We start from the raw sequence: 23,044 nt of genomic DNA, 5'->3' as shown, positions 1-23,044 counted from the left end.
ACGTAAATGAAATAAGGCCTCGATGTTGAGTGAATTTCAACAAATTAAATTAAGCCGTTTAAAAATTATGACGGTCAAAATTATAGGGTCAGCAATGATTTGTATCTTCGATCATCTCTCTCTCACTCATTCATGTCACTGCAGTAAAGAATGATTTTTCGATAAAATCGTGCAGTCTAAATGGAAGATAAATGGAAGACTTCTTCTAACCTAAAAAAACTTTCCGTAGAGGTTTAAAGGAAGATTTCAACCCAGCGAACAAATCTGATAATCAGCCGAACAAGAAATTAAAGTTCAATCATTCTTCACTAGCACTTAAACTGAACGCTCAAAATGCAAACGGTCCTTTGGAGTCAGCTTTTTTATTCGCTCACGACCAGTTATGACTAGTTACTTACGTCAAAAAGGGAAAGCAAGCACGGATTCAGGAGAAGCAAACTCTAAACGTTACGTCTGGCTCTTGATTTTTTCATTTGATTTTGAAATGATATTCCTAAATGCACGGAAAAACTTATATTAAATTGCAATAGCTATTATATTACAACGCGGTAAACTGAGACTTTTGTCTCTATAACGAGATGTCAGAGGCGATGGTCAAACTCACGCTTTCCAAACTATTTTGTGTTTTCCCGAATAGCATTTTCCGTGAAAAATGGACCTTTTAGGCATATTTTTCATATCGATTCCGGAAAATATCGTACTTTTTTCCAGACAAAGTAAAATGTTGGCCTCAAAGCAGCACTATTCCGGAAAAAACACGGAAATTTCTCCTATGTAATAAAAGCAAAATGCTTCAGTTTTCACGGAAAATGTGTTTCAAAAGAGCAAAGTTTTGTATAATTCAACGCAGAGTTAAATGTAGGTGTATTTTACCCTTACAAATATTCAGTTTTTTACTGCGTTGGTTGTTAACTCTTGTCAAAGTGCACATAATGCTCTACACGTTTAGGAACGGAACGACAAAGTCTTTGATTTTAACCCTCAATATGTTTAAGCGGTTTTTTTTCATTTTTATTTGACATGGTATTACGAACTGTAATACAGAAATTCTGTAAGGTTTGACGACCAGTGCTGCAGAAATTCTGCATGGTCTGGTGTCGAATGCTGCAGAAATTCTGCAAGGTTTGACGGCCCAAGCGTGAAAAAATTCTGCACGCCTTGAAGTCCAGTGCTGCAGAAATTCTGCACAGTATGACGTCCACAGCAGCAGAAATTCTGCAGGCAATGACATCCTGAGTTAAAGAAAAATTTTATGTGTTGCAAGGTTCAATGCTGCAGAAATTCTGAGTCGTTGCTTTTCCATTCTCAAAAAAGACAAATTGTAGGGGGGCCCACGCATACCAACAGTTTCGATCAGTTTTTTTTTTTATGCTTTTTCTATTTTTCAGTGATCATAGTTGAAATAACAATACTGTGCATGCTGATGTTTTCTGAATGACGGGATAAACTTGTGAAAATAACTCCACGGTTGGCGATGGTCAAACTGTGATAACCAGGTTAGTGAAACTTAGTTTAATTAAGAAAACTGGGCCGGGTTGTTCAAAGCTGGGTTAAGATAACCTGGGGTTAGAGAGAAATTTGATTTCAGATCTGAATGCTTGAAGAGCAAATTCAGTTTATTTCTTTTTGACAACAATTTGATAATTGAATGCTCTAAAAACAGTGGGTAAAATTATTCCAAAACGGCTTTTGAACAGAGAAATATAGAAACCTGGATTAAAATTTAACCCTGGGTTAGCACTAATCAGCCTTTGAACAACTGGGCCCTGACCTGTAATAACTTTCATTGGGACCCAATGATCCCCCTGCCGAAAAAAGGGCAAGAAAATGAACAACAATGTTAAGTTTTGGCACAGTTTGAAAGTTAGACCCAAGTTTCTGATCCTCTTGATTAACCTGAAGACTTGAGCAACATAATGAAGGGCGGGAGTCAGGAGGCGAAGGGGGAGATTACTATTAGAATTTCAACTAAAGGTTTACAAATGTTTTAAGGTGTTGAAAAAGAAACTGCCTCCGATCAAGGGATGGTTTTAAAACCTTATTGAATATTCCTTCAGGATATTATGAAAGTTTGTCTTCTCACCTAAATAACAAAACATTCGTGGTTAAGGTTAGTCAACAGGCGGAGGTTTTGAAATATAGGGAAAAGTCATGACTGTTTTCCATTCAAGTTTTTTCTGTTGTTTAACTTTCGAAAGCATCAACCACCAAGTCGACAACTTGATAAGTGCATGTAGAAGGATATCCAGTGTTCTGTCATATACCCAGTAAATAGAAATAGTATATTGTTAATTAAGGCAATTTTGCATGATTAACGTTTTAATTGATGGAAAAGCCTGTAATGAATCAGTCCTGTTTTCTTGGGTAATCTTTGCTCTTTGACTATTAAGCAGTGCAACTTTGTGCAAAATTCGCCACCGAAGTGAAATGGATCGTTACAAAGAGACCATGTAAAACCTTTGTGGTCTCACATCTTATCAATGATCCTCATCTGCTATTAAAATATTCGTTTTCAGGGACATTCGTCTAATAAATGCGCTCATTGCTTGTAAATGAACAATCTTTGCAAATGTTGCCATATTTCGGAATGTTAGGAAAGTTCCCAGTACACTGTAGTGAAAGGTTTATCCTTCTTATTAGGCTGAAAATTAAAACGCTTAAAACTCGTCGAATGCTAACTTCGAAGCAGTATTCAATCTGTGATCATCTTTTGCGCATTAACAAACGGTTATGAACCAAAAGAAAGACGTTTCGATAAAACCGAACGAAGGAGCTTCCAGTAGACAAAAATAAAGAGGAATTAACTCCATATTTGGCCTGGCCTACACTGTGGACGATAGATTATTTAAACTGTCGAATAGTTCTCAAGAAAACTAGAACAGATTTCTCATTAATTATTCTTCTATTATTCATTAATAAGAAATAAAATAGGGTCTTGATTACAAATATGTTTTGACAGCCGGTACAAAAAAATCGAAAAACTAAGAATGGGGAAACTAGAACTTATACTGTAGACTGTTCCCTTCTGATTCCTTTTGATTCTCATGGATTTCCTAGGGTTGAATTAGCATTTTTTTTTTACTGTCTTCTTTTTTTAATCAAAGCGAAAAATGCCTCGAAAATAAATCAGCGAGCCAGGCTATAACACATGGCAGGAGTTAGTTACCCCTGAGAAAAGGTAGCCTCCTTAAATCACCTGACAACCATCTCGTACATGATGTAACCAAGCTTTTTCTCTCAGAATAAATGAACTTCATTATCGATTAAGAAGGGGCTCTCTTTTCCCATTTCTTTTCTGATTCCGGCCCAGCTAACTTCCTTAAGAAAATTAACTGGGGAGGAAATTTTCTGAGTTTCTTCAAGCGATTAGAAAGACCAAAAGTCCTAGTTCGATCACAGAATCCTGCTACAAATTCTTAGAAACAATAACACTTTTTGGAACGACCTCTGAGCTCGAGATCAAATGAATTTTAAATATGAGTGTAGTTTAAGTCAGGTACAACTGTCTAACACTTTCATGAGTAAAATGTGAAAAAGGGGAAAAACTGAATTTTAAAACCAAAACTGTTAGAAATTAAAAAGAAAGGTTTGTTATGCTATATTCATTTGCTATTTATTTGTTTATAACTTACATAAACTTTCTTAAAAATTGATTTTATATTCCAAATGCAACTTCTTAAGAGTACAATTAGTTCTATTGTCATTCCTTTCAGCCCATTTGCAGATAATCTTCAAGGTCGCTTTAAAGATTATAAAAACTTGTCACTAATCTTTAGACTGCTTTAACATAGAGGATGTACATAAATAATTTTCGCTTTTGATATTCACTCTCAAAAAGGTTGAAAGACTGAAATCAGTCAGAATATGATTTAACCTAAGGGCAAACTGTTTATTTTACATCACGTGACGAGATGAACAAACCGAAAACTAGATCAGAGTAACATATTTACGGCAGTGCCTACACTGAGTGACTTGGTGAGTAAGTGAATTAATATTTGCGTATCATAGTCCCTACTAAGACCAGTGTCTCCGCTTGGCCTAGCCGCGAGTTAATAAAGTTGATGCACTTCAACACGGAAGCTGTGTCAGTCTAGTAGTGCACATGGTCTACTATACACTTATTCTTCTCGAATAATCCTGGAGAGCTCTCAGGAGAGCTGTCAGTTCCAATCTTGGAATTTAAACTTCACGTATGGGATCTAAGCTTGCTTTACCCTTGTCAAACGCACAGTGAACTTGGTTGGTCACATCTTTTGAACGTAGGTAAATGACGGTTGCATATCATTGACAAGAAACGTCTAAGAGGTGTAGTTGTACTTCTTTAACTTCGCCAAATCCCTTTGGCTTGAAACAGCGGTCTACTTGCATTTCTTGCAGCTTTGAGAGATCGTCTGACCAGCACTTCCATTACTTTTTGTCATCTTCCTCTAATGAGTCATCCCTGCCCAACCTCTTTCTACTGAGAGTTTGCAACGGCAACTTAGCCTTCATAAATCCCGCGATAAATCTCAAAGGATCGAAGATGGAATAAACAGCTGGCACAATCCCTCTTCGTGTCATTGCTCTCTGGTTCGCTAGCTGCGATATCTTCTCCAAGACCTCTCATGCAAATTTGTCTTCCTCTGTATTCCACCTGAGGTCAAGAGCACTCTCTGTAGGAAGTCGTTCAAGCTCAAAATTAACCACAGATTTGGCTTTTTCAGACTCTAGGATCGCAGCCAGCACTTCTCTATCATTAATGTACCACTTTGTCAAGCGAAAACCGCCTTTCTCTAACAACCTATGCAGTTTATTTGCTAAATGGACTACTTTCTCTGTGGCACTTGCTGACTTCATCATGTCATCTACATACATGTTGCGCTTCACTGTCGCTTCTACTTTTGCATCAAACCACTCCTGATTCAACTGGGCTGTCTTCCTTGGACAGAAAGTAGCTACACCTGGTGAAGATGTAGCACTAGATAGCGTTTCACTATTGGATACTCTTCCATTTCTTTTTTTGTCCGTATCGACTTAAGACACCCACTAGCTGATCTGTCCGATCCGGGCCGTGCAGCAGCTACTGATTTACTGATGTTTGTCATAGCTTTGCTGCACAATCATGAACATACCTCACCTTGCCGTGTTTCAAGGGATGCGTCACTGGGGTGAGGGAGGTACCACACTGGTTTATCCCTTCTGTATAACTCTTCTTCAGGAACTCTTTCTGCATGTCTTCTTTCTGTAAAGTCGTTCATTGTCGTTCAACTGTAAAATAAGAAAATTTTTATGACAAAGAAATCCTCCAAAAGTTGTATGTTTTATTCTTACGTGAACTTATCGGCACAGATATATTAAACAACTGAAACACCTACTTGGCCATGGCAGGGTTGATCACGCCACGACTTTTGACGCTGGTAGGTGGTCCTTTGTGCCCTGGATACTGACACAGTTTGATGGCCTCGAGTACTTGTCCATACCATAGCGATGGCGAGCACAAACACGTAATGTTTTCACTTCTTCATGAGACAAACGGTCGAGGCCAACCCTTTGCAGGATGACCTCGTATTCTTTCAGATTTGCTCGCGACAAAAAACAATTTTCAGATGCGTAGTTACATCATCTCGACATTCATACAGAAACACTGTCTCCGTGCGATCACGAGAGGATCCGCAGTCCAGGAGACACTCTTTTGACAAAGTACAGGCATCTGTCATGATTATACCTGGTTGTTTCTATTTTTACGTCCGCTGACCCCTGTAAGTGCTGACCCGTAACGTCCGTTGGAATGTAACGGAATACTTGCAGCCCACCAAAGTACTAAATGGACACCATCTGAGGCTAATTTTTACCTGAATTCACCATCATTCATGGCAATAATATAAAAATTTTTCACTTCAGGATTTCTGGCGGCAGAAGAGTTGTTTTTTTTACTTATATTCTATACAGTTGCTTGAATTCCGCCGTAGTTTCGAGAAATGAGTGCTGTCACGCGATAACATTTCCAAGATTCAACTCCCCTCAGCAGATGGTAAACGTAAATTATTTTCTTTTTCTAGCTATTTTTCATCTTCCTTTCTCTTTTAATACCATATCATTCTATTTAAGATGGTATTTGATCGCCTAGCAAGGTTTAAATTAAAGTGACATTTACCACGCTATCCATGGACGTATTGGCAACAGAGAAGTGTTTCGCCGAAGTAGCAACATAATGGTAAACACTGCAACTTTGAACGCTTCGTACAAGGTCAATATACTTTGGCCGAAAAATGTCTTTTCAGGAACGTAATGTATACCCTTATAATGTCTGATTCATCACTGTGATTGCTTTCAACAGCGTTGGATTTTGTAGAAATAATTATTTTAAAATCAACTCCAACGCTCCATCTAATTTGATATGCAATATTTGAAAATTTATTTTTCATTCGCTTCGGCAGTTTTTCGATGGTTATCGAATGATATTGCATTAAAAGGCCTTTTTCTTCATAACTGCGTAGTTTTCTCATTTTTTTGTGTTGCGATAGTGATTTTTGAACCGGTTTTTGAAAGGGCATATTTTGGGACAGATTTTGCTGCTATCAGACGTAACAAGCTTGCGGCTAGATATTTTTGGTTTAAAGCGAAACTGAAGCAAAAGAAATTCATTTTTAAATAGTATTAGGTAACCTCTACTTGGAAGATAAAAATCGGCCGATTTTAATTTTTAGCCTGAAATCATCGGTCTTTTCTTAGGCGCAGGGCCTCTTAAAAAGCATGCAAGGAATCAAGAGTAGGTATAATACAGGGACTTATGTCAGTTTTTTAAGATAGAGAGATTCCAATCCTAACATTTTTGGCCGGGAACCTATTTTTGGTAAACACTACCGACCTTCCATTTTTACCCAATCCTTTTTCATTTTTCTGTGAAATCTTGGAGGTTTTTGCGTTGGGGGCATTTCAGCGCCTGCGGATGTTGGGTTTAATGATATACTGGATTGCCCTGACTCTGGATTTATTTTATACAAACTTCCTATAGAAATTCCAGGATAAAAAACTGAGGTGAACCCTGTGAAACAACAATTATTGAAAATCGAAATACCACCCATGAGTAGACCAATCCTGGAAAATATGATGAAAAGATTAAGGGAGTGGAGATGGCAAGAGATGCATGTCTCTCCTTCCAAATTTCCACATACACTAATTTTGTTACCAAAGCAACTTCAGCACACAACCAGTCTTTTCTGTAAATATCTCCACCACTCTTAATTTCATCAGCAACCATTTTTTTTTTGCGCGACCCATAACTTGGTATCTAAATAACTTATTAGCTAACCACAAATTGCGTTTACAAGAAAATGATTGCTCCTAAATTCTCTTGTGCTGCTATTATTTATTTCATGTGAGGAGAGTTTTGAAGGGTAAAATGTAGGTGCAATTTTACCCTCTTTGTATTCGCCTTTTTTTCTACATTACATTTAGATGTTCTGCATGGAGTGAGGTTTTACCATGAACTTTAACTTGATTGCAAGAATAATGAATTTAGATATATGAAAATCATATAATGTGCACTCCGGTGAAGAAACGAATATAAGAGATCCTCGCAGCTATGAACACTATTGAACTAGTAGTTGAAATAAGACCTGAAAAAAATTCAGGCACGTGCGGGATTGTGAACACATGACCTCTGCGATACCGGCGCTCTACCAACTCAGCTAACAAGCCAACTGGGAGCTGGTCATTATGTTGGGTCCAAATAAACCATCCAAGTGATGAATAACGATTATAGATGATTGTAGATATATGAAAATCATATATGCGCACTGCGGTGAAGAAACGAATATAAGCCTACAATCATCAGTGAAACCTTTCTTCCTAAACAACATTCAAATCAAGACTTCCTCATTCACCAGCATTCACAGATTAAAATGCATAAGTAATAAAAAAGGTTTTTTCTTCCTTTAACTTGTCTGAGGTATGAAATAACAGTAAGGTACGAGACAAAAATAAGAGGCAAATAGGAAGACACCTTTAATATGACTCTTTTCTTACAGTGTAATAGCTCATACCGGTGATGTCAGTAAGCCTGGTGACATTTTCCGAGTTTTCTGTACAAATATTCAAAATTGATGTATGGCTTCGGGGGCAAACTTATTTAAGATATTTAAATTTGACTGTGTAATCAATTACGTTTTGCAGCTCCTTTATTTCCGTTTCAGATTCATGGTGATTTTTCCGGATAACAAGCTAAAGATAGCCTAGTAAACTCTATACACAATGTCTTCTTTCAAACATCTTTTGAGCAAAAAGACATGAAAAATATTGTCGTATCACGGAAGCTTCCATGTATTCGAGAGGTGACTGATTTATTCTTGCTGCGTTTCACTTGAGCGACAGTTATATTCCAATACTGAGGTGAAGATGATCATTTATTGATTGAGATGGAAATGAAGGGATGCTAATGATTGAAAACTATTAACACCCGATGAAAAATTTATTCCGTTTACCCTTACAAACAAAATTTATTATTTAGGAACTTCTTGTTGCTCTCGGCTAGGTCTTTAGCGACTCTTACTTATCTTTCAAGCTCTCAAAACTTCCCGCGTGCTTCAGATCCTAATGAACGCACGAATCCATTGTTAAATGTACCCTTTCAAAGTTAAGAGAATTTGATTCGCTCTGACGAAAGGCTAATACTTGAAAGGTGAGCTATAAAAGCTCTTTACGGTGGCCTATTTACATTATCATATTAGTGGTTAAAACCAAATTATCTTGTAATACCCTCCACTGACGCAGCATCACAGTTTCTGTTTTAGCCCACAAAAAGTTGAGAAGTAAGTAATTAACCAAGAAACATAAAAGAATTAAAAAGTTACGTTAAATTTTGGAAAAACGAGAGATTTTGAAAAGAAAGAAAATTAGACAGGAAAGTAAAGTCAAACTCACGTCTCTATTGCTTCTTGACCATGCAAGTGAAGTGCTTGTCTTACTGTATGTTTCACCGCTCGCCTTACTTCCCTAATCCTCCAGTAGTAAATAAACGGGTTTAAAGTTGAGTTACAATAGACTAAGGAAAGTGCTATTCCCCAGTTGATGACTAAGTGTGATGAATATGTTTTACTAAAAGCGATCACAGTTTCCACTATAGTAAATGGTACATAACAAACAACTAATGCTAACTGCACCCACAAGGCACTGTACACTGCCCTCCTGTACTGCGCCATATTCAATGCGTTTGGTTGGTTCGGCTGCTGTTGGACGTGATCTTGTACATGAGCCTGATGACGACTGAGCGAGCGGGAAATCTTTATGTACAAAGCCAGTGCGATAAATATGCAACATGGTCTAGCTAAAGAGGTATACCACGTGGCTATACGGGGATCTAAAAGGTAGCTTAACGCAGTGAAACCAGATAACACCCAAAAGGTAGCTACAATGATATAAGTACGTTTCAAAGTTACGAGTTCTCTGTACCTTAGCCCTAACAACAAGGCGAGAAGTCTGTCCACGCTTATGGCCGTCATCGTTAACAACGACACTGAACATAATGCATAGGCTGATACGGAGAATGTGTCATATGCAAATCTACAAAGGCTCCAGTGCTCGTAAGAGACAGACATCCAATAAGTAGCATGGAGAGGCTGGCATACAAGGCCAACCAACAGATCAGTTGTTGCCAGACAACGATACAAAAGTTTGGACGGAGGATGAAGGCAAGATTCCTTATGAAGGGCAACAAGGATGACAGAATTTCCAAGAAATGCTGTGAGGGATAGGAGAATGTTGGCTGTTGACAAATAAACTGATTGTTGTTATAATCCACCGACCAAAGAAGGGAAACATGCCTGCTCATCAAATATTCGCAGCTTTCCGTCCCGTGCCAAATTTTTTGTTCCGTTCATTTTTCAAAGTAGCCTAATGAACGGTCGTCTCTTTTTTGCGTCTTCAGTTTCAGCAGTTTGTATTCCATCTTATCAGCACCTGCTGAGCCATCAATATTAAAACGCACTTTCTTTACATAATAGACTTAAAACCTCCGACAGCATTTTTCCTGTTAAAGATGTTTGAACAATCTGTAAGTCGTGTGCTAAAAGATGTCAAAGTGTTTTCTTAATGGAGCTAACACCTCGTTTCTTATTACGAAACAAAAAAGGGAACGATTATTTGGAAACTGGAAATTCCATGATATTTTAACTTTTCTAATTTACCATTAAAAGGTTCCGCCAAGTTTTCTTTTTTTCGCAAAATCCTCAGTTTTGTCTCGGAATTTTCCTTTCATTTGGAATGGTACCGGCAGTTCTACAACTTAACAATGTCAAGCACTACAAATTTTGTTCTGGTTAGAAACTTTTAATTTTAGATTTTTGCATTAAGATTTCACTCATAATAATAATACACACAGGAGGTAATATATACATGTCTGCTTCTTTGCTCATATTGTCACATTGCTTTTGCTTGCTTTGCAAAAATCGATTTCAAGCAATCAATGGAGCATCAAACGAGAAAAATTGATAATTACCGATTTTAAATGAAACCTTAACCAGCACAATCGCATTTCTTGGCAACGAGAAAAAAATTTTCAGTTATTACAACTTAATTAACAGTTTTTTCGTTTTTCCTGATGGTTATTTGTATCTGTATGTAACGGAGATTATTCATGTCTTGACGGCACTTGCCAGGCCACTATCACGTAAGTCTATCTTTCTTAATAAACTAAAATCAGCAAACAAACTTCCTCAGTAAAGTTTAGTCAGTCGACATGCTATAAATGAAAATTCCGTCTATGTAATCTAATATGTTTCTCCAAAATTCCAATTTTTTAAATTTTTTTAGCTCCATAAACGATACAAATAATTTTTCCATCAGGGAAGGAGTATTTTTATAACTTTGCAATTCTTTTCAAATTTCCTTTTTTATGTATTAAGAGGTTGTAGTTGTCTTGTTTTCAATCTTCTACTGAAATGATTTACGTCTTGACTTGATCTTTTATTTTCAGTTTTCCAAAGTTAGATGTTTTGTTTCACAGCGCTTTGAACTAAATATCTTGCAGATGTCTCCATGCCTGTCTGTTATTGCCTATTTATATCTAAGGCAATGATGCACAAAAACAGAGAAAAATAACAAGGGTGGTAAAATACTTCTTATTCAGTCATCACACGCAACAGATCCGCAGGTTTTTTCCACATATTTTAAGAAAATAATCGCTAATAAAGAAGTCTTCTTTTAAGATATAGTATTAATAAGAAGGGTCTAAGTAATCGTGGCCGGGCAAGTGCTGTGGAGACGAAATATTTCTCGTTACAATTTCTGGTATCTTGAGGGGAAAAAGAAACGACCTTTTATTGAGCTGCAAAATTACGTCGACAACTAGTTCAAAAGGAGGAGGAACACAGATGAACGCCAGTTTTGGAGAATTTACTTTATCCCCCTCTTTGGTAGATGAGTTGCATCATCGGTTCATTTCTTTCCTAGTGGTGCACATTTTCTTTTCCCACACAACATTTCTTGGCAATTCTCTGATCCTTATTGCTCCGCACAAGACTTCTTTGTTATTTTCCGCATAATATAGTTACTACTGTAATAAGCCAGAGTAAAACACATCCATCTTACCTAGGGGTCATACGGGAAATAGCAGTTGTCTCAGTTTACCTTATATCGACTTTAAACCAGTTTTTTTTACTTTAAGTAAGACAAGCAGTAAAGCAGATAATAAAACAAGCACTTTGCTGTCCACGGTGTTAGATGCCTCATGCGTTGTAATCGTCGTATTGCTTCCATAGCTGACTTTTAAAGTTCGCGGTTATTATTAAGAAAAACTCGTTAGCTATTTTATTGGAAGGATGAAATAAGAAGCACAGTTTAATCAAGCTGTTGTTCATACTCTTTATTTCCATACGAGTGAGAGCGAATTGAAACACTAAAAACGAGCACATATTAAAAATATCTCCCAAGTGACAGCTCTAATCTTGAATACAACAACACATATCGCATAGGAAAAAAGTTCCAGTTGTGAAATTAGATCCTGCTTGAGTTATACTCGTGCAGTATTGATGATTGTACAGCAGACTTGTGACGTCTCTGTAGATTTTATGGAATGCTCATTGAATTAACTTTCCGGAGAGAAAAAAAAAGAAACTAAATAAGATCCCTCTGTGAGATAATTTTGTAATACTTTGTCTCCACATGAACATCAGACAGGGAATGGAAGTTCTGGTCACATCTTTAATCAATCGAAAGAATGAGTGGAGATGTTTATATTGTTATTTGATGTTAGGTGAGTTTTTGTAATTAAAATGACCATCAATAGTTATTAAAGAGGTCTTTTTAAAACTAAGGTCTTAATTCATTCTTATCAAGAACAGTTTGCCAAATGATTTTTTAGTAGGACTAATATAAAATAAAGTCACAGATGTCCCACACAGTTCTCTCTCACTGTCATCTTTATTCCGGATGGCCTGCGATAATTTGTACAACATTGATTCATATATGTGAACCGCGGATTAGGCGTGGGGTGGTTCAGAGAGCTTGACGTACGCACGATTTCATCAGCTGCCTTCATGACTTCTCTGTGCCCATATCCTTTCTCCAATCATCGCGGACCTTCGTTAGCAGCAGCCGATAGGACTTTTGCATTTGTATCCCAACTAGCTTGGCAATATAGAAGCCTTAACTGTACTCTGTTCTGTTGCGAAGCACTTAGGAAGCGATTAGAGCACTCAAGAAGAGGGGAGAAACACTAAACGTACATATCTTTCGTGTCCTAGCCGCTTCCTGCGTGCTTTATAACAAAACAGAGTACAGCCAAGGCTTATCTATTTGTTAAATGATGGGATAAATTATATACGAATCTTGATTGGTTCTTACTTATGATCTTAATGTAGGACAAACACGTAAGCGACGTCGCCTATAACATTTTTCAATTTATAATATAAAAAAATTGATTCCATGTTACCTTTGGTCTGTTCAGTAATAGATCAAAGAAGACGTTCATTAGTCTTAAAACTAGAATGTTATTATTCATGATATGCAGGAATATAGGTATGTCCAGCAGCCTAACACGTCAAGCTTGTAAACTGTAATTCTTCCAAAGAGATCCGTACTACTTGAAAATAAGAGCTTTAAAACTTTCATCCTCCAAGAGCCTGTGGCTGGAAAAGTCTTTACTCCATGTCAAGGCATTCAACATACACAAACAAATAAAATTTTCAGAAAAGAAAGAACTGCCTGCAAATGGTAAGATGCAATTCCTAAAATATTTACCATGGAGTGCTGGAAATGGTCCTATATCTTCCTTTGGAAAACAATTCTTAAAAAAGTATTCAAAGAATCAATGGTAGGTATAATACAGGGACTTAGGTCAGTTTTTTTAAGATAGAGAGATTCCAATTCTAACATATTTAGCCCAAAACCTATTTTGGTGAACATTTCTGACCCTCCATTGTCACCACAATCCTTTATCATTTTCCTGTGAGATCATGGATTTTTTGCCCAAGGGACATTTTAGCTAGACCCTGCGAATGTTGGGTTTTAATAATGCACTGGACTGCCTTGACCTCATGCCGGGTTTGTGTCCGTTCAATTGACTATAATTGCAGAAATGTCAGCTTGAGGTCTGTAAATTTAAAATTGTCAAGGACTTTATAGGGACGTGTGTCTTTTCTTCTTTGAATTATATTTTTGGCACAAAGGTAACATTTGGGTTCCCACAAACCACAACAGGATGATGTTGCATTACCAGCATCTTATTTTGTGTTCTGCATCAGCTATCTTTAATTTGTCAAAGGATTACCATGTCTTCTGATCCATAAGAACTTTCTCATCCTGTTGTTTTTATGACTGGGCCTTAGTATTTTGGAGTCTCGGAAATTTGTTCAATTTTCTGTCTAAAGGCAAAGTTCGCAAAGTCTATGGGCAAAGTTGTCAAAGAATACCTGAAGTGTATTAAAATCATCTGAATAAAATTCAAAGAATGATGTTAAGCTGCTAGATGATGTTCCATCTTCAAGACAACACTCCTTTCCTACAAATCCACCCTAAAACTGAATCTGGATTTCTTTTACACAAACCTCATCTGGAAATTCCAGGATGACAAGTTGAGGTGAACCCTGTGAAACAATAGTTACTGAAAATTTAAATTCCACCCACGGGTAGGCCAAATTTGGAAAAAATGATGGAAAGATTCAAGAAGTGGAAATGGCAAGAGATGCATGTCTCTCCTCCCAAATTTGCACATATGCTAATTTTGTTACCAAGGCAACTTCAGCACACAACCAGTATTTTCTATAAATATATCCACCACAGTCAATTTCATCAGGAACGTTTTTTCGTGTGCATCCATGACTTGGTATCTAAATAACTTATCAGCTAACCACATATTGTGTTTACAAGAAACTGATTGCTCCTAAATTCTCTTGTGCTGCTTTTGTTCATTTCATGTGAAGAGAGTTTTGAAGGGTAAAATGTAGGTGCAATTTTACCCTCTTTGTATTCGCCTTTTTTTCTACGTTACATTTAGATGTTCTCGCATGGAGTGAAGTTTTACCATGAATTTCCATCTTGATTGCTTCTTCCTCCTCGTCTTATGACATAATCATTACCGTGGATTTTCTGGAGCTGCCTCGCAGTTGATAGAGGCCGCCCTATTTTCGTATTGACAAAGACTCCAGTGTTCGTAAACCGCCATAACAGATCAGTTGTTGCCAGACAACAATACAAGAGTTTGGACGGCGGATGCAGGGAATTAAAGATTCTTTGCGAAGAGCAACAATGATGAGAGAATTCCCAAAAAATGTTGTGATGGCCAAGAAAATGTTGACTGTTGAGGAAGACTGATTTTTGTCGAAGTCCATCAACTAAAGAGGGAGAGAACAATAGTTCTTGAAATATTTCAAATGTGTTTTACCTTTACTGAAATGTGTTTTCGCCATTTTTCTGTTTTCGTTTCCTTTTTTTTGTAGATTATCTGCGATTGCAAAAAGAAATATTTGGTCTAAACAGCAATCACCCGGCAATAACCAATGAAACCTTTCTTCCAAAACAACATTCAAATCAAAGACTTCCTCTCCAATGTTCACAGATTAAAATGCATAAGTAACAAAAAAGGTTTTTTTCTTCCTTCAACTTGTCTGAGGTATGAAATAACATTATAGTATAAAACAATAATAAGAGACAAATAAAAAGACACCTGTAATATGACTTTATTTTCACAGTGTAATAGCTCATAATAGTGATGTCAGTTAGCCTGGGAAAAATTCAATCGTGGCATTTTCGGAGTTCGCTATAGAAATGTTCAAATTTAATGTATGGCCACAGGGGCAAACTTATTTCAAGATATTTAAATTTCACTGTGTAATCAATTACTTTTTGCAGCTCCTTTATTTCCGTTTCAGATTCATAGTGGTTTTTTCCGGATAACATCATGCTAAAGTTAGCTTATTAAAACCCTAGAAACAATTTCTTTTTTTCAAACATCCTTTTGAGCAAAAAGACATGAAAAATATTGTCATATCAAGAAAGCTTCCATGTATTCGGCAGATGACTGATTTATTCTCGCTGCGTTTCCCTTGAGCGACAGTTATTGTAATAGAATGACGGTTACACCTTTATAAACAAAATTTATTATTTAGGAACCTCTTGTTGCTCTCAGCTACGTCTTTAGCAACTCTTACTTATCTTTCAAGCTCTCAAAACTTCCCGCGTGCTTCAGATCCTAATGAACGCACGAATCCATTGTTAAATGTACCATTTCAAAGTAAAGAGAATTTGATTCGCTCTGACGAAAGGCTAGCACTTGAAAAGTGAGCTTCAGAAGCTCTTTATGGTGGCCTATTTACATTATCAAATTAGCGGATAAAACCAAATTATCTTGTAATACCCTTCACTGACGCAGCATCACAGTTTCTGCAGAAACTTAGCCCACTAAAAGTTAAAAAGTAATTAATTAGCCAGGACACATAAAAGGATTGAAAAGTTACGTTAAATTTTGGAAAAACGAGAGATTTGAAAAGAAAGAAAGTTAGACAGGGAAGTAAAATCAAACTCACATCTCGATTACCTCTTTATCATGCATGCAAACCGTTATGTTTTCCTTTTCGATTATGTATTTTGTATTCAGGATAAGTGCTTTCGCTTCTTATCGGATGATAAATGTTTCGATGAGGAATTAATAGATAATATCAAAGACAGTTTGCACGACGGCTTATTGAGTCTCCCATTTCTTCCTTCTAATAGAATATCCCAGGAGCTCTCTCTTATTTAAAAAAGATAACCATGACTGTGTAAGTCAGCTTTGAAAACATTAAAAGTGAAGTGCTCGTCTGATTGTCTGCTTCACCGCTCGCCTTACTTCCCGAATCCTCCAGTAGTAAATAAACGGGTTTAACGTAGAGTTATAATAGATTAACGCAATTGCTAAACCCCAGTTGATGACTAGGTGTGATGAATATGTTTTACTTAGAGCGATCACAGTTTCCACTATACTAAATGGCACATAACAAACAACTAATGCTAACTGCACCCACACGGCACTGTACACTGCCTTCCTGTACTGCGCCATGTTCAATGCGTTTGGTTGGTTCGGCTGCTGTTGGACGTGATCTTGTACTTGAGCCTGATGATGACTAAGCGTGCGGAAAATCTTTGTGTACGAGACCAGTGAGATGGATAGGCACGATGGTATGAATAAAATGCTATTCCACGTGGCTATACGGTGATCTAAAGGGTAGCTTAACGCAGTGAAACCAGATAACACCCAAAAGGTAGCTACAAGGATATAAGTACGTTTCAAAGTTACGAGTTCTCTGTACCTTAGCCCTAACAACAAGGCGAGAAGTCTGTCAAGGCTTATGGCCGTCATCGTTAACAACGACACTGAACATAATGCATAGGCTGATACGGAGAATGTGTCATATGCAAATCTACAAAGGCTCCAGTATTCGTAAGAGACGGACATCCAATAAGCAGCATGGAGAGGCTGGCATAGAAGGCCAACCAACAGATCAGTTGTTGCCAGACAACGATACAAAAGTTTGGACGGCGGATGAAGGGAAGATTCCTTATGAAGGGCAACAAGGATGACAGAATTTCCAAGAAATGCTGTGAGGGATAGGAGAATGTTGGCTGTTGACAAATAAACTGATTGTTGTTGTAATCCACCGACCAAAGAAGGGGAACATGCCTGCTCATCAAATATTCGCAGCTTTCCGTCCCGTGCCAAATTTTTTGTTCCGTTCATTTTTCAAAGTAGCCTAATGAACGGTCGTATTTTTTTTTTTGCTTCTTCAGTTTCAGCGGTTTGTATTCCATCTTATCAGCACCTGCTGAGCCATCAATGTTAAAATGCACTTTCTTTACAGAATTGACTTAAAACCTCCGACAGCATTTTCTCTGTTAAAAATGTTTGAACAATCTGTAAGTCGTGTGCTAAAAGATGTCAAAGTGTTTTCTTAATGGATCTTACACATCGTTTTTTATGACGAAACAAAAGAGGGAACGATTATTTGGAAACTGGCAATTCCATGAAATTTTAACTTTTCTAATTTTCCATTAACAGTTTCCGCCATACTTACCGCTGAAGTTTTTTTTTTTTTTTTTGCAAAATCCTCAGTTTTGTGTCGGAAACTTCCTTCAAAATGTTATTGTTTTATTTAGAACAGTTCCAGTGATTCTATAACTTAACAATGTCAAGTACTACAAATCTTTTTCTGGCTAAAAACTTGTAATTCTAGATTTTTCCATTAAGATTTCATTTTTAATAATAATATAAACACGAGGTAATATATACATGTGTGCTTCTCTGCTCATATTGTCACATTTTTTTCCTTGCACAAATTGATTTCAATGTTAAATTTTGTTTATAAAGGTGTAACTGTCATTCTATTACAATAACTGTCTCTCATGGGAAACCAAGCGAGAATAAATCAGTCACTTGCCGAATACATGGAAGCTTTCTTGATACGACAATATTTTCATGTCTTTTTGCTCAAAAGGGTGTTTGAGAAAAAAGAAATTGTATCTAGGGTTTAATAAGCTAACTTTAGCATCAAGCGTCAAACGAAAAACATTGATACTTACCGATTTTAAATGAGACTTTATCCAGCAGGACAATCGGATTTCTTGGTAACGAGAAAAAATACTTATGTTATTGCAGCCTAATAAACAGTTCTCTCGTTTTACCTTGTGTTTATTTGTGACTGAATGTAACGAAAACTATTCTTTTCCTAACAGCACCTGCCAGGCCACTATCTCGTAAATCTGACTTTCTTGATAAAATTTGCAAACAAACTTCCTCAGTAACGTCCAGTCACAGAAACTGCTAAGTCGACATGCTATATATGTAAATTCTGTCTATATAATCTAATATATGTTTCTCGTTCATTGAACTGAGGTGACTGAAGTTTGGTCTAAAATCATATCCGTGATTTCAACATCGAACGGGCGCGAAGGGAGAGTTTGATTTGAATCACTGGTATATCAGATTCAAATTGCCGAACACGAAGTTCAATTAGCACTTTATTACATCCATTCTGAAATCGCAAAATATGTAAAAATATTTAATTGATCCTGTGCTGAGCTGAGTTTACACAGGGAGGCTTCAACAGAAAGAACAAAGAAAAAGATAAACCCCCTATTGTTTCCTGGTTTGTCGGCTGATAATGTCCTTGGCTGATGAAAAATTGTGGTCAAAATTTCACATTTGCCATTTTCAAACAATATCTCACCCGCGGACATTATCAGCCGCATGAAGGGGTTTATTTACTTGGAAATCACTGGTGGTCCCAGTAATCTGATTGGCTCTTTCCAGCCAATGAGGAGGCTACACTAAAAACAAAACAACCACTCAGATTTCAAGGCTTGTTTAGAGTAAACGATCAAATTGCAGGAAAATGAAAGACAAAGAGTATCGTGTGGCAAATTTTGCAACTTTTGTTTCCCAAACTCTTATTTTTTCCTCCCAAAAACTGGATGAATTTAATTTCAAACCGGCTCAGTATTGCATTAATAAAATATTTGAACTAACCAAGTCCTGTATTTGGACGATTTCAAAATTGATGTAATAAAGTGGAAATTAAACCTCGTGTCGTGCAATTTTGGTCTGAAATCATAATTGTGATTTCAAATCACGCGTATGATTTCAGCCCAAATTGCACTCCACTCAGTTCAATGACCATTATAAATAATGCTGGGAGTGACTCTGCTAGAAGACAGACATCAGTAATTCGTGTGGGATAGGTGAAAAACATTTCTGTGCTTGTTGGCTACTTATTTTGGTTTAACATTTAGTCCAAAACAAAATGGGTTTTAGATAAACGTCAAAGTTACCCAATTTTCTTGTTCTAGGTAAGATGGAGATAGATTTGTAGGAAAAGATGGCGGTCCTTGAACAACAATTCCTAGATAAGATATCTATTTCTTCCAACTTTGATCCAGGCTGGTGGTCAGTGCCGACCAACGTAAGAGTAAGTGGGCGAAGAAAACCCTGAAAACGGCTGAGTTTGTTCCTCACATTTCTTAGTGCAATCCTCGTCGTTTTTTTTTTGCACCCCTTCCCGCCTCCTTACCTTTTCTCCTGTCTCCACTGACTTAGAACTTGTCAAAGCTTATTGCTTTCTTCAAAGAGAAGATAATCGTCCGATTTGCAGGCCCTTTGTCCACTTTTTTTTTATCAATCCACAAAGAAAAAAAAAGCGGGGAAGGAGTATAGCTATCAAGTATTTGAAAGCTAAGTCACATCCCGGCCTGAACGCATCAGGGTATTCGTGAATGTGCTGGTGACATCTTTACAACTGATCTGTTTTAAAAGAAAATTAAAAATTTAGCCTGGCTGATAAGAAACTTTCAAAGTTGCAACTTTGAAAGTTCGAAGGAGATTATGCAAAGGACGGAGATACAAGAAATGAAAAGAGAAAATCCTTTGAAAGTAAATAAAGGCTTAAAAGCCTAGTCTGACCGACTACATCAGTTGGGTGTCTGACAGGTCGCATACGACTGATTGACCTTTTGAGTTACTGTATATAGCTGATTGACCGACGCACGGGTTGACTGTCAAACTGATACACGTTCTAATTGATTAACTGTCCAACTGACTTACGAACAAATAGACGACTAACCGATCAGCCGAATGAGCGACCGACCGACCGACCGACCGACCGACCGACCGACTGACTAACTGACTGACTGGCCTGACCATCAAACTTTCTAAAGCTTATCTGAGCAGCTCCATAAATTTGGTAGATTTTGGACAATCTAAGACAAATGATAAAAAGTCCTCTGCTAAGAAAGGCAACGCATCCTTAGAGATGACAAAAGGTATGAATACTTAGGCTAATGATCTGGTAAACAAGAAGAAAAAAATTAAGTCCTTTTTGTCTAGCAAACAGAGGTCCTTGTTCGAGCCTAATCTCGTTCCCAGATCCTTTCCTGTAAATGAAAAATACATTTGGTCGAGCCTTGACTTTGCTCTCAGAGAAACTCTCTTCGCCGAGAAGTTTGACTAAAATCAATAAAGTGTCGTGAGAATTCCTCCAACGAACTTACATACCAGACCTCTTTATACCATCCCGAGGGAACGGAGAGCAGCTACCGTGTTAAGTAGCTATGGGGCAGTAGGCTCCTCCTTCTGTCCAACAGAACTTAACTTCCTTTCTGACCATGCAGTCAGAAGCATGAGATCAAAGCGCGTATTTAGGCTTTGTTTGTGTTAGCCCTACTGGCGGAGGTCAGGAGATGACATTTATCCTAGAATATTTGGCAGCCTATGCTAAGAGGGCGTTTCGGCTTCTCGCAGATTTTCTTGTGGACAACTAATAAAACTCTGTCGACAGGGAAATTAAACCCAAGTTGTAGTCTCAAAATCACAATCAGATTTAACAAACGGCACTTAAGTTCAGTTTGGTCTTGGAACAGGTATTCAATAAGTAGACAGTTTGTAAGATATTTAACCTGTCGCATTCACAGGGAACGCTCCTATTATTAAACCATCCACTGCATCTGAAGTGGCTGGCTCTGTGAAGAAGAACGACTAGCTTTCCCAGAACCAAGGGAACTCCGAAACCCTATCGAAAACTGGTAAGTTAAACTTCTTTAAAAGGGCTAGATATTTCGGTCTTTGTTTTCTGGTTACACGTGGTTTCTGGCTGCGAAAGATTTGAGCTGTTCAGCCGTTTAACTGCTGCTTGTCATCACTACTTTCTGTGGCTGAAATATCAAGTCCAGCCACATATTGTAATCAAAAGAGGAAGAAAAACTGGTGTCAGAGCAGAGCAGAGCAGACATGTGAGACGAGTGCACTTCTGTGCTTCGGAAAAATCAACATAAGCTATTTATCCTTCGTAATTCTGTAAGAATACTTCCAGCTATGGCATGAACACTCTATCTTTTACCAGATACAGAACGAAAACCTTTTTTCTACGTGAGTTACGTACGCTGAAAGTTGTCGTAAAGTCTCATTTGTGGGATAAGACTTTCACGATCTGGGATTATTTGATTCCTGTCGACAGAACCAGTTTTTTACATATTTTTGTTATCTTTGTTATTTTGCATTATTATATATAATGGTTTGGTTATAGCTTTAATTTCTTGGTTTATTAGCGTGCGATGCGAGGGAATTAACCGTGTTGTTCCTCTCCAGCTTTATAAGGTTACCACCGCCACTCCATGCGTTTTTGGAAAGTAGTTTTAAGTATCACAGTACCGTACAGTTGACTGAGATCCTTTACAATACTTATTCCTTTCTCTATTTTTGCAGATGAGCAAGGATTCTTAGGCAAAGTATTTGGGCATTTTTACATCACGCTTCCTCAAACCAGGTTTGTCTGCCTGTGTTTGAACCAACCTTCGTCCCTCTCAGGTACATCATCTTTTATTTTACTCTGGTATTCATCTATCTTCCCATATTTGTATTTATAATAAAGTTCGGATATAACGCGCGCTGTCATTGGTTGAAAGAGCGTGCTCTATGAGAGTATAGAGCATAGACCTGAGCTAGAGCTGTCACGCCATCTGCCAAATTGTACTATGTTCGACCTTTTCCGGGACTTCTTTTTAGCTTTTTTCCGATAATTGAAAGTGAAATTTCGGAACAAGCGAGCCGGCAAGTAGCAACAGAAGAACCAAACAAAGGTTTGTAAATATATCAGGCGCCGTAATTTACATTATTAAAACGTGAGCAGATACGAAAATCCTCAAAGGAAAAACAAAATAGACATTCCGAGTTTTAAAGATTTTCACGCTCAGTTAGATTGCAAGCTTACGAACGGTAATAAAAATCAAACACAGCTAACACTCGTATAGTATATAAAGTTCAGAGTTAAAAAAAAAAAAACAGAACAAAACAGAAATTATGAAAAATATAATTAAACTGACATAACCGTTAAAATTCATACTAATCATGACGGTGTCTGAACAAATATGATCATGCTGAAGTCCATCGCGGCTCGCTTAGCATGGCGATCTCCGGTCATTACAGTAAAGCAAGCCTTAGAAACTACATCGGCCGGCCTTCGAGTGAGAAAATAAGAGCTCGCTCTGATATCCTTTCTGATAAGTTGAGTAGAAAGTCACTTCAGTCACTGCAGTCGAGTTTTGCGGCGCTGTCATCCCGAGCGATCTTCATGTTCCAGTGAATTCATTTAAAAAACACTCGCCTTGAACAGCTTGTTTTCTACCTTGTCATGTGAAAAAACTCGCGTGTTTTTTATGAGCCATAATTTGGCTGAAGTTCACTGAACATTTCACTTGAAGATTCTGTATTAAAAACTTCAGGCAAAAGCGTTAAAATCGGCCTGCCGAACTGTTTTAGTTTGTAAACTATCGCAGATTGTGAACTTTGATGGTTTTTGAACTTTTATGGTTTGACACTTTTGACAGCTTTTGTCTTGTAGAGCTTAATCAGATTACTTGAACCATTCTAACAGGGATTCTGATTGGCTTATTGTAGCGTGCTCTATGAGAGTATAGAGCATGCTGACGACATTATTGTTCGCTTTGGAAATAAAGTTTGTTTTGAAAATTGAAAGTAATACATGGGGAATTTGACGGATTCTTTATTATAAAACAAATAGAGAAGCCTTGACTGTGCTCTGTTCTGTTA

At 37.4% G+C, this 23,044-nt stretch overlaps 2 protein-coding genes and 1 pseudogene across 2 annotated transcripts; all 3 read right to left on the bottom strand.

Annotated features, from left to right (window-relative positions):
- Positions 1-4,602: 4,602 nt before the first annotated feature.
- LOC149046838 (uncharacterized) lies at positions 4,603-5,237 on the bottom strand. The gene is made up of 2 exons (XM_089204161.1): positions 5,117-5,237; positions 4,603-4,940 (listed from the first exon to the last, which is right to left on the bottom strand). Exons 1-2 carry the CDS (start codon positions 5,235-5,237, stop codon positions 4,603-4,605), a joined length of 459 nt encoding a protein of 152 aa, XP_089060287.1.
- A 2,792-nt stretch (positions 5,238-8,029) lies between these two features.
- LOC149046837 (melanocyte-stimulating hormone receptor-like) lies at positions 8,030-9,857 on the bottom strand (annotated as a pseudogene).
- A 5,450-nt stretch (positions 9,858-15,307) lies between these two features.
- Positions 15,308-17,632, bottom strand: LOC113684363 (melanocyte-stimulating hormone receptor). Its single transcript, XM_027201717.2, has one exon. The coding sequence runs from the start codon at positions 17,186-17,188 to the stop codon at positions 16,253-16,255; it is 936 nt and encodes a 311-aa protein (XP_027057518.2). The 5' UTR covers positions 17,189-17,632; the 3' UTR covers positions 15,308-16,252.
- Positions 17,633-23,044: the final 5,412 nt, after the last annotated feature.

Source organism: Pocillopora damicornis, chromosome 4, assembly GCF_964200805.1.
Source record: "Pocillopora damicornis chromosome 4, jaPocDami1.2, whole genome shotgun sequence".
NCBI classification, from domain to species: domain Eukaryota; kingdom Metazoa; phylum Cnidaria; class Anthozoa; order Scleractinia; family Pocilloporidae; genus Pocillopora; species Pocillopora damicornis.
This window is presented reverse-complemented; position numbering and strand designations above follow the sequence as displayed.